At 42.6% G+C, this 12,984-nt stretch overlaps 1 protein-coding gene across 2 annotated transcripts in view; it reads right to left on the bottom strand.

Moving 5' to 3' along the window:
- Positions 1–12,984, bottom strand: part of NCKAP1L (NCK associated protein 1 like) — a 1,641,522-nt gene that overhangs the window by 1,460,211 nt on the left and 168,327 nt on the right. For both annotated transcript variants that reach the window (XM_069231027.1, XM_069231028.1), the window contains exon 4: positions 6,129–6,185. In XM_069231027.1, coding sequence (XP_069087128.1) covers positions 6,129–6,185 — 57 coding nt within the window. The remainder of the gene's footprint in view (positions 1–6,128; positions 6,186–12,984) is intronic.

Raw genomic sequence — 12,984 nt, 5'->3', positions numbered from 1 at the left:
TGGGCATTCATAGATCTCTTGTAAACATACCACATCCAGCTTTATATTTTAGAGCCCCTGTGGAATTTTGTTTCACTTCACTTTTAAATATAGGCCTTAGATATTTAAGGTTACTGGTTTACTACAACCATCCAATGCACCATTTTTGTGTTTTGCCTCTTTATATATGTACTGAGCTTCAATATTTTTGTTCTTTTTAAACTGACAATTTCCCACCTGGGGCAAATGGGGTCTGGTTAGAAACACTGCTGGGAAACAAACACATTATCATCAAACATGAAGTATGATTAGGAGCACACTGCCTAATGTTCCAGTCGAGTTCGCCACTTGAGTCCTGGTACATGCAGTTTGATCAATTAACGTTTGCTTGAAAAAATTGGTAGTATTTCACTAAAGTTTGTGCAGACAGTACTGTTCATCTCTAGACACGTGTTTCTGGGTTAGTGCCCTTCATCAGTAGAGAGCAAAGAACAACAAAAATATCTGGGGTTGCTGGAAATGCCACCAATATTCTCTCAGGTTTAGTACCACTGCCCGGCTCACAGGTGCGTCTCCAGAGCTCATCAGCTCAATGGCTAGAGGGAGCCTTTTAAACATGAAGTCCGATTGGGAGCACACTGCCTAACATTCCAGTTTAATTCGCCCCTTGCATCCTGGTACATGCAGTTTGAACAATTAACGTTTGCTTAAAAAAATCTGTAGTATTTCACTAAAGTTAGTGCAGACAGTACTGTTCATCTCTAGACACGTGTTTCTGGGTTAGTGCCCTTCATCAGTAGAGACCAAAGAACAACAAAAATATCAGGGTGCTCCCTTTCTGTTTTTTCTGTTTAAGAAGGCTCCCTTGAGCCAACGAGCTGATGAGCTCTGGTTGAAGCACCTGCGTGCCAGTGAGTGGTACACAAAACTGAGAGGACTTTTGGCAGCATTTCCAGCAACCCCACAGACAAATCTTCTCTCTGTTGATGAAGGGATTACCCAGAAACACGTGTCCAGAGATTTACAGCACTTGGTGCACCTTCTTAGGTGAAAAACTGTAGTTTACTTTATGGATTACAAACAAACTTGTACTGCATTTACCATAATGCACTGGGGCTGACTGAATGCTGGAGTGTGAGCAGGGTGCTCCCTTTCTGTTTTTTTCTGTTTAAGAAGGCTCCCTTGAGCCAACGGGCTGACGAGCTCTGGTTGAAGCGCCTGCGTGCCAGTGAGTGGTACACAAACCTGAGAGGACTTTTGGCAGCATTTCCAGCAACCCCACAGACAAAGCTGCTCTCTGTTGATGAAGGGATTACCCAGAAACACGTGTCCAGAAATTTACAGCACTTGCTGCTCCTACTAAGGTGAAAAACTGTAGTATACTTTATGGATTACAAACAAACTTGTACTGCATTTACCATGATGCACTGGGGCTGACTGTAGGCTAGAGTGTGAGCAGGGTGCTCCCTTTCTGGTTTTTCACATTATCATCAAACCATTGTTTTTAACTTTGACTAGCAACTATCTTTTTATGTTTTAAGGCATTATCACTTTGAATCAATTCTAGGCTCCTTTACCCCTTTAAACGTGAAAAATATACCTTATTTACAAAAACTGAAAAATAGGAATCTAAAATGTTCTTTTCTGTGACTACATTTATGGTATTTTTAAGTTTAATAGAATGTATCTATCTTTTTGTATAGCCTTATGCAGTAAGAAGATTAAGTTAAATCTAACATAACATAATTCTATCACAAGCCTCATCCAACATGTCATATATTTAATGTATCAGAAATAATTGCCTTTGACTTTATGTGAAATGCGTTATTTTACTGAAAATGTAATATCTAAGATTGCACAGTTTCTTAAAATAATCATTATTTCATACTGTACATATGATTAAACGCATTTTTTTAAACGCAGATAGAGTATGTGGTGTAATTTTAATGCATATGATGTAGAGTTAAATTTCCATTCATATATATTTGAGAAACAGTTTTAGGATTCTGCATCAGGTATGATGACATTACACCAACACTCATTCTTGTGCTCTGTGTATGTTAATTCGTCCACTTGCTTTCCATTTTTAGGTCTTTCCTAAGATCTTTTGTTAACAAAAAATTTAAAGTGCTTCAAACCCACCCATTAGGTACCATTGGTTAGCTTCATTGTCATTGTCATTTCTTTTATTTTCATTGGTGAGGGGTAGCTGGTTTCATTTTTGCATTCTCGCAAGCAGACAGCTTTTGGAGGATTTTGGTTTCCCCTTCTGTAGGTTCGACATACACCCAAAGACTTGCATGGAATCAGCTGTGTATGTTTTACAACTCTCTTCCCCTCGCTCTTAATGACACAAAATAACTTAGATGCAATGTTGGACTTTGTACTCTCCCCTCCCAAACTCTCATACTAGCTGCTACCTCTTTTCGCCCCACCCCCTTTGTCATTTTATCTACCTATGCCTCCTCATTGTAGGAATGTGTTACCCTATGTCCCCCACCCCTACCTCTGTAGTCTGGCTTGTGCACATTATCTGGGGCCAGGACGGTTTCATTTTGTCTTCGTCAATACTTGATTAATTGTTTCATAATCGCTGGGAAAGGTTATAGATCCCGGCTTAACAGACCTTTACCTTATGACTGTAGAGAAATAGCTGTCAGCTGCTCCTTAGCTCTGACTGTTGCTTCCTTCCACACACCTCACAGCCATTATCTCAGCCTGCTTCTAAATTTATGTTGCCCTTTTTCTCAGAAGCACGGCAGATGCAATGCGGGGGGAAAAGAAAGCAGCCCAAGAAATAAAAATGTGTTTTAATAATTTTTTGGGCTTAAGATTCATTTTTTAGATTTGAGGTCCTGGTGGTTGTTGCTCTGTCCACTATCATGGGTTCCTGTTAACCTCATATAGGCAGGCAAGATGCATTTCATAAGGGAAGTACAAGGGTTTAATCGCTGAAAAGGTAACTAGCATTGCCATAGCAATTGGTCTCACTTTTGCAAAAACAATTCTCTTTGTCAATGTGTTTTTCTAGCCTTGAGGGCCAGCATTGATTGCATCATAGTGGCTTTTTTTCACGTTTAACCATGAGGTACAATAGCCGCGCTGCTGAACAACATAGTGAAAAAAAACCACTGACAAAGCCAATAGATCTCATATAGGTGAGATCAATTGGCTTTGATGATGTTTGCTGAACTTTTTGGACTTTACATCGTCTGTTGCTCTGTGAAGTTTCTCAATTATGGTCAAGGCGAAATGTAGCTTCTTTCTTGAACGGATGTCCTGTAGCCAGATGCCACACCTTAGTACAGCAGGAGGTTAGGCTGCAGGAAAATAGCTTTATGATTTTCCTGTTAAGACGCAAGCCTTACCTTAGCCATGACTAATATTGGGTGAATACCGGAACAACTGTGTATTTCCACTTCCTGCCTCAGAACTTCAGCGTGCTAGCAACTTCCAAAAGTGTGTGGAAAGTACAGTTGCAGTACCATCCAAAAATCATCTCGCTGAAAGCACGGCCTGAGGTCACCAGAGGCAGCAGCTCACAGTCCTTTGAGGGGTAGGGAAAATATCCTGCTGCGCCACCAAGTCCTATCTGTTGGCCCTCCTTTTGTAAAAGAAAACAACTTCATCAGCAGCACAGTTTGCAAAGCTGGTGATGTTTGCAAACACTATGCAAAGTTGTGAAATGATTACATGAAATGATCGGTTGTCAGAGTTTTGATCATCAGTCTCCAAAAACAGCATACAGACCCTGGCTCTTTAATGTAGTTATCAAGAGACAATACTCAGCCAACAATGGACATGGGACACTATTATGTCAGTGTTACACCTGACAGCCTTAAGGTGGTCTGCCCCCCAACTTTTGGCCCACCTCCCTTCATTTTGCTGATCTAATTTTTGCTGGTTTTAAGACTCTGTACTTTACCACTGCTAAATTGCTTGTGCTCTCTCCCCTAAACATGGTAACATTGACTCATACACTATTGTCATATTTAATTTACCTATAAGTCCCTAATAAAGTGTACTAGATGTGCCCGGGCCTGCAAATTAAATGCTGATAGTGGTCCTGCAGCACTGATTGTAGCCCTTTAACCATGTCTCATGTCTGTCATTGCAAGGCAAGTGTGTGCAGTTCACTGCCACTTCCACTTGCCATTTAAAACTACTTGCCAAGCCTTAAATTCCCATTTTCTTACAAATAAGTCACCTCTAAGGTAGGCTCTAGGTAACCCATATTGCTGGGTGCTATGTAAGTAAAAGGCAAGGCATGCACTTATAAGTTTTACATGTCCTGGTAGTGAAAAGTTGTTTTTTACTACTGTGAAGCCTACTCATCTCATAGGCAAGCATTAGAAAATTAGAAATCCTCTTATATGCGTTTAAGTGGTCCTTTCTTATCTGAGAGGAAAATAATTGCATTGTTTGGAATGGCAGTGAGAATGCTACTTACTGGTGAAGTTGGATTTTACATTACTATTTTAGAAATGGCACTTTTAGAAAGTATGCATTTCTCTGCACTTCCTGCTCTCTGTGCCTTACACCCTGTCTCCAATCCACGTCAGCTTCCCTTGTGTATACCACCCAGACAGATATAAACACAGGACACTCAGCTGCATCTGCATTCGTCTGCATATAGATGGGTCTTGATGGGTAGAAAGGGTGAATGTGCTCTCACTTACACTTCAAAGGCCAGTGGCCTGCACTCACACAAAGGACTGATAACCCCCACAGGACTCCTGGCAGACACGGTTGGGTTGAAAGGGGAACCTCTGCACTTCAAAACCACTCTTTGCAGTTACTCCCACTTCAAATACAACTTTGACCCCACCAAATCAGACACCTCTGGACCTACAACTGGACTCTGTCAGAGGGACTACCTAGCTGCCCAAAAGTCTCATATGGACTGCTTTGCTGGAAGGACAGCTGGCCTGCTTGATGCCCTGCTACCTGCTGACCCCTGACGCTGCTAGAAAGACTCTGCCTTCCTTCACAAGTGCTCTGCAAGGGCTTGGATTGAGCTTGCCTCCTGTTCTGAGGTCTCAGAGCTATGAAAGACTTCACCAAAGAGAAGAAATTCCAGCGCATCAGAAAATCTACACAACACCTTCAAAATTTGATGCAACACCTGCTGGATCAATGCAGTGCCTGTCTTGGGGCCGCAAAATCAGTGCATCGCCTGCCTGATCGACGCAGTGCCTGTTGGCTCTTCTTTTCTCAACGTGTTCTGGATTTTCCATGCATCATCCCTGGGCATCAAAACATCCCTGCATCGCAGTGAGAAACCAAGGCTGAGCTCCCGGAAACCGACATATCATCTTGCAGCGTGGAAAGAAAAGGTGCATCACCTTTGCCGTGATGAAATAAAGAACATATTGCTTTACTTTTCAACATATCTCCTCCTCTGCAGGCCCCTGCATCATTATTTTTTACCCATATCAGGTACTGCATGTTAAAAGGTTACAACCACTGATTCTTAAGGGTTGAGACTCATCTTAACCTTTAAAAAGTGATATCTTAACTTGTGCATAGTGGATTTTTTTATTCATTTTTGTCTTATTTTATTCAGATAAATATTATCTATTTTACTGAACAAGTGCAGTGGACTTTTTGTGGTGTTTTCACTGTAACTGTATGAGTTATTGCACAAATACTTTACACATTGCCTTCTAAGTTAAGCCTGCCTGCTCTGTGCCAAGCTGCCAGAGGGTGAGCACAGGATAATTTAGGTTGTGATGTGACTTGCCCTGACTAGGACTGTGGTCCCCACCTGGACAGGGTGCATACCACAGTCAACTAGAGGCCATGGGCAGATTTATTAGCAGCCCTGCTGCAGGCATAATGTAGCACATAGGGTTACAAAGTGGTGTAATGCATGCATTGTGCCACTTTTGAAATTTGGCGCAGCGATTTTGGCCTCGTTGGGCCACATTAGCATAAAACAATGACACTAATGTGGCATAAAGAGGTACTTGGGGCTCTTACATCTGCCTCCCCAGTTTCCAACAGTCAGCAGCTGCAGGAGTCTGAATATTAAGTTACTAAAAATGAAATATCACAGCTTGTTTATCATTAACTTTCAACATCTGTTCAAATTAGTTTTATTACAGAAAATAGTTATCAATTTGAAAGTCAACTGAAGAAATACTTACAATATCAAAATAGCATTGACAGGCATCAATAGTGTTGAGAAGTTCATACACGTGGTCCTACAGAGGTCCAAGAAAGGAAAGAAATATGTTTAAGGTTCAGACAATGATTCACGTGCCAACTTATTAATCATAAATGCAAACATTTTCATTAATTTTTCCATGGTCCCCTACGTAGATTGGTAAATTATCTAATGGTAATGCCAAAACAAGTTAAGAACATTCCCTCTAAGTAATACTGCTTGATTTCAACCTGAATAGGAGCAAATAATGTGTGTCAAATCATTTACTGCGTGTAACTAATTACTTCTCTCTTGCTAATCTTCATCCTAGGAGATAAAGTATCATTGTCCTCCATTGTCTTCATTTTTAGGTCTGGATACTAGAGTGGGTTTTTGGTCTCCCCAATTCGACCACTGGCTTTCTTCGAGCAGCCTGTTTCAGCTATTGGTCGGAGACTTTCTTAATCACTTCTTAGCTGAGCCTAGTTGAGTATTCATCACTCACCTAATGCCAATGTCTGTTGGGGCGTATCATTCTACCTCCACTTCCGTGCTTGCATTGAACTAAATGATGAACTACCTGATGGCTATAACTCTCTGTCTCTCTGTCTGCTCCTGCTGGCTTCCTACTGAGTGGCTCATTCAGTTCCACCTCTCTTTTCCTTCCTATCTCTCCCTCCTTCCTCTATTTGCTCCTTTTTCCCCCACCCACACATTCTCAAATCCCTCTCCGTCTCTCTTTATGAGTCACTTCTAGGAAACTGAGTTCAGAATATGGATGAGTGTTAAGGACAGTACATAATTGAGAGCTCCGGAGATGAGACTGAAAGTAGTTCATGGTCTTTACAATACCTGTCACTGGGTCAGAAAAATCCAGACTATATGCTCATCCAATCCTTGTCCTCTTTGTAAATTTAGCAATGGCATTGGTCATATATGATCCAATGTCCCTCCCTTCCCTGCATGTTCACTCGTTGTCCCACACCCTGTCATCATCCATTCCAACTCCCCTGCCCTCTCTGTTAGAGCAACCTTTTAGATCGCACAACTGAGAGCTCTGCAGCCAAAACAATGGTCACATACGGGCCAATAGAAATTAAGATGATATGGGAAGTGATGCAGGTGCATAGGTGTGGAAGTACGGACAAATTAAAGGAAAAAATGTATTGTTTGGTATATGAGGTGGGTGCAAACAGAGATTGATACACTGAACACCAACAATGCTTAGGTCAGCCCTGAAGAGAATACCCCCATAGCTTTGAAAGAAATGGTCCCACAAAATGTGAGCCAATGCTCAAGGCAGTATTGCTATGCCTAATCCATTAATTCAAATGCAAATGGATGTGCCTGAGCACAAAGGGAAAGGTTTCAGAGGTCGGAGGGGACAGGGAGGAAGAACAGACAGAAACACATATAAGGACCAGACAGAGAGAGTTGTTGTGAAGGAATGCTTCATACAGTTCAATTCAAACGCTCAGGTAAATCAGAAGGTTTCACCCAAACAACGATTTGAAATATGTGAAAGATGGGTGCTGCACTGGGTTGATCCAAAATGTGATTGAAAAGTCCTAAGCCAGTGGCGGAAACAAGTTAATTGAAGAAGGCAAATGGTTGAAAGGATTGGACCTAAAACACACTCTATTTGTAAGCAATAGGTCTGTTTGACAGGTTCTGGTTCAAAAACCTAGATCTAAAAAGTAGTGTCTGTTTTGTGTCAGGCAACAGAAACTTTGACTTGCCGATATATATAAAATAATGACCCATTTATTTTATGAAGTTTAATAGCAAAACTTATATATGAAGAATACTCTGGTTTACAAATATTAAACGTGGCTATAATAAACGAAGTACACATTTAGCTGGAAGATTATACATTTCTAGAAAATAGCAAAATAGCAAAACGTTTTGGTTGCTCAGCAGAATAATTGTTAGCACGATTGTATTCTATGTCTGGACCGGAGGCTCCGATTTTGCTTCTCTTTCTATACTATATTATTTCAGCTCCAATAGTATAAAAGTAAACAAACAGTCACATGGTAAACCATAGAGATGGCCCATATAAATGCTCCTGCCAAACATAACTACTCCTCTTTCTTTGCTGCTCCTCAGCCAGTTAAGTGTATTCTCATTTCTATATTGTGTTTTATAGGTGATATTGTGATTATTTAATTAAGTGTTGTTTTGGGTTCTCCCAGCGTGTCTGCATCGCGCTATACAACATGAGTCTGAGGCGGTTTGACCTCTCGAAGTGAGATGCTTCACTCCGTTTGGAGAGGGATATTGGGAGCCAGGAGAAGCCCCGATCACCGCGACTCGTCTAGAGAGCGCATGGACGTGCACGTTTGTCTCTAGATGCAGTGCTTCATCTGGCTTCCATGGCTGCCCTACCTCAGCAGAGTTCAGCAGGGTTGTAAAATTTGCAGAGGCCCTGCCCAGAGCTCATATAGGCCTTGTTTTCCCTCCACTCTTTAATTGTGCACTTATGTTGGCCTTGTTTGCTTGGGGTTTGTTGAAAGTTTGTCTTTCGTTTTTTATGCTCCCCCTGACTACCCCTTTGGAGAATTGAATTTTCCAGGGTCAAGGAGATTTAAGTGATTCTAATATATACCAAAAATCCTCTAAAAATGGCTGATGAATAACAGGTGACAGATGACGATTATTACTATGAGGAGGATCCCTCTGGGTCATTCGAACAAAATCTGGATCATGCCCTGGATGCTGGATTGTGACAAATGGTGAATGACGCCCTTGTGAAAGCCATTGCCCCCTTGAAGCACCATCTATATGGTTTTGCACAACCCTCCTCCCGCTTCTGATACACCTAAGGGGTCAAGCAAAACGTCACTGCAGTCCAAAGGGCCTCATGCAGTGGCCTTTGAAAAGTTGACAGCATCTCTGACTTCTCACCATGCTTATAGCTTGCCTTCTACCTCCATTCTGATGAATGGTCAGATAATCAGTACTCGCAGACTCACAGAGATCGGATCAAGAGGTTCGAGCCCAGGGATATCGTACATCTCAGATCAACTTCCTGGATTCCCCCTCACGAGGTGGCGGGTTACATCTCTACCCATATCCGCCAAGATTTTGATAAATCCTTGTGGGCACGACTGCGGTCAGGGGCAAGGTGACAAACACCCCAAAGGTGGACCCCACCATTGGTACCTACCTTAAAAAGTTTACGCTAATAAGTGGTTAAACCAGGCATGGAAATCATGTCAGGACAAGCTATGGGACATGTCGGGCCCATTGAAAAAGATTTTGGAGATGGCTTTCCACTCCAAAGAATCTCAGGTACCAATTGATGCCGAAGTTTTGGTGGGGTGGGCCCAGCGTGCCATATGTCAGCTAGGTAATGTGAACAGTGCTATTTCAGGTGAACGCCGCAGATCCATCTTAATAAAACTGGATCCTAAACTAGCTGATTTAGCCTCCTGAGAAGCTTGCCCTTCGGCCCAAGGTCTCCTTCTTTGGAGCACCCTTTTTGAAGGACCTATATAAGTTTGCTGCAACTTATTCCAACCTAGACAAAGCTCAGGGATTTATTAAATGAAAAAAAATAAAAAATTCTCTGCCCACTTTTTAACAGGGCCAGACACTTTAGGGGGTGAGCATTTGGCTGCGGATGCCAGCAAGACCCACAGAGAGACTATTATCAAAGAGGCAGAGGTGGCTACCAGGATCAGTCCACCACCTTCGACCCTTCTAGGACCCGCAACACCAGAGGCCGTTTCAGAAAATGGTGATTTAGGAGAAACTAGAGCTCCTTCCAAGATTCTAGTACCACAGGTAAGAATTCTTCCTTTATCAGAAGTTTCTCTGGGGGGGAGAACTGAAATGTTTATCCACAACTGGTGCAAAATATCACAAGGCCCATGGCTTCTAGAGACAGTACAAGATTTCAAACTGGAATTTTACGATCCGCCAGTGCAAACTCAATCCCCTCACACACTGTATTTTTCTCATCTTGAGCACAGCTTCATAGACTCAGAGATTCAGATGCTAATAGAAAAAGAGGCCATTCAGAGGTCTTATATACGCCTGCGGGGTTTTACCAGCTCAATCTTCCTAGTCGAAAAGAAAGGAGGAGGATCAAGATTGGTTTTTATCCTTTGAGATTTCAAGTATTGGATACTCTACTGTCATTTCAAGATGGAAGGTATCCATCTTTTAAGGGACATCCTCCAAGAAGGAGACTGTATGGTGCGCTTAGACCTGAAGGATGCTTATCATACCATGTCTATTTTCCCCCCGCACCGTTGTTTCCTTCAGTTTTTATGGAACAAGATGTGCTACAAGTTCAAAGTCCTTTCCTTCAGTTTTTCGTCCACACCTTGGTGCTTCACGAAAGTGATGACACCAGCAGTAGTGTTGTATACCTATATTAGTCATATTTTAGACATGTTGTTTTTATCAAACTAGGCCTGCCTTTGCGCACTTTAGTCCAGTTACATTTTTATTCAGCATTGCTTTATTTTTCTAGCAATTGCCACATTTGCTGTGTTGTTTTATTTTCTCTATCTATTTGTTCTTTCGCCTAGGAAAGCATTACATTCTTAGCAGTACATTAATTTCACTTTGTGCTTTCCTCAAGGCTGCAGTCAGAGAGGGTTGCTGGCAGAAGTGGTATGCTGTGTCTCCAACGTTCACAGAAAAATACACACTCCTACATGGAGATCCTTTATTAGAATATCAATTGCTTTCTAATAAAAACACTCCTTTGTCCTATACACTTTTAAGGGAGATTCCAGCCAGATGACCATGACTGCAGGCTGATTGCTGATTGCCTCGTTCCAGGCTTCCTTGCTCAGGTATGAGGGATGATGTCTTCCCAGGAGGGAAACCTGAGAGGCGGATTAGGGTTTATTATGCTGTGCTCTAACATAGCTTAGGTATGAGAACTATATATAACTTCTAGTGACAGTATGGTGGGACTGTTTTTGTGCTTCACTTTCCTTGTCATAATTTCTCTTTAATTGTGTTTTATCATCGTAGTTATTGCAATACATACCATTTTATCTAAGATGCGGTTACTTCAAAAACCCTTATTGAACTATATCCTGTCTCTGCTTGTCTTTAACTGTGTGAGACTAATGTGACTGAGAGAAAGGGATGAGATGTGATCGACCACAATTCCAGTGAGGAGTCTTTCTTGTCATGCGCCCGGTTGCCACAATCATCCCTGCTTTTGGGGGGAGATGAAGCACTGGTAGTTAGCCGGAAAACCTAGATTAGGCCAACAGGTCTCACATGGTATAGAATTGTACTAAGTACCCCACAATCTATGCGATTCTAATGCCCAAATCCAGTACCCTTAATAGGATAATGAGAACCTACGCAACAGTAGAGTCTCTGAGGTCTCGACGGGTCCGTCTCATTATTTACCTGGATGACATTATTATCATGTCCCAGAGCCCTCAGAGGAATTTAACTCATCTAGAATAGACAATTGTTCTACTCCAGGGCTTGGGATTTATTGTCAACGACCAGAAATCGGTCTTAACCGTGACCCAGAACCTAGAATTTCTGGGGTTCCAGATAGATTCTATCCCCACCCAGCTGATTCTTCCACCACACAAAGGTGAAGAGTATCAAGAAAGAATTGAGATCAGTTTTGCTCAAGATGACCACATCATTGAGGTCCATAGCCTGAGTAGTATGCCTCCTGACGTCATCAATACAGGTGACTTTTGCGGGACCCCTACATTATTGGGCCCTTCAACACCTGAAAATTCAACATCTGAACAAGGGTCTTTCTTATTCCCAAAAGATCTCTCTGTCGGAGAAGGCCAAGACGGATATCTCCTAGTGGCTGGATCACATGGAGGTTTGGAATGGCAGAGCCATTTTTGGCTCCGCTCTGAAGGTAATTATAGAAACAGATGCCAGCCAGTTGGGTTGGGGAGCCCACTGCGGTCAAATCTCCACGGGAGGTCAATGGTCCTTGATGGAGCTGGACATCCACATCAGCTGCCTGGAACTGTTGGCAGGTTTGTTTGCAATTCGGAGTTTCTCGGCAGGGAAAGCAAATTGTTGTGTTTTGCTACGCATGGACAACATTTCAGTGGTACGTTATGTGAGCAAGCTGGGCTGGGCCAGGTCCAAGCTGCTCACAAGGAAAGCCAAAAGTTTTGGCATTTTTGTCTGCAGAATCGCTTTTCGGTGACAGCGGAATATCTTCCAGGTCAATGCAATGTGATAGCAGATTGGCACCTCCAGGTCATCAGCGACTGGAGACTTCACCCGAGAGCCTTTCGCGCGCTGATTGGCACATGGGGCCCTTGCAGGATAGACCTTTTTGCGTCTCGCCTAAACTGTCAACTTCAGGTATTCTTCAGCTGGCGTCCGAAAGCTCAGGCCAATGACGCATTTCTCCAAGATTGGAGCCCATTTTGAAATTATGGATTTCCTCCATTTATGATGATTCCCAGAGTGTTAGCTCAAATAAGGCCACAGAGAGCAGAGATGATTTTAGTGACTCCGCTGTGGAGAGCACAACCTTGGTTTCCCAATGTGTTAGAACTAGCATGTGCCCTCCCCGATTCTTCTCCGAAGGCGTTGGAATCTTTTGTTAGATTCAGGGGCCTTCCACATCCAATGATCCAGACAGGTCACCTGTAATTAGTGGCCTGGCTGGTTTTGAGGAAAGATGGAATATCCCAGGCCTTTCGCGAGAAGCTCAACTGTTAATCTTGTGTGGCCAGCTGGTACCCACAAGTGATGCGCTTCTGCATGGAAACGTTGTTGTGATTAGTGCAATTCACGGGGTGGGGATGCCAGTAGAGCAGATTGCCATATGATTGTGAATTTTCTTTCTTCACTAGCTGTGGCCGAATGGCTTCCCGGTCTGTGAACAA

This window comes from Pleurodeles waltl, chromosome 4_2, assembly GCF_031143425.1.
Source record: "Pleurodeles waltl isolate 20211129_DDA chromosome 4_2, aPleWal1.hap1.20221129, whole genome shotgun sequence".
Lineage (NCBI taxonomy): Eukaryota > Metazoa > Chordata > Amphibia > Caudata > Salamandridae > Pleurodeles > Pleurodeles waltl.
The sequence above is the reverse complement of the archived record's forward strand: the minus strand, read 5'-3'. Positions and strand labels throughout refer to the sequence as shown.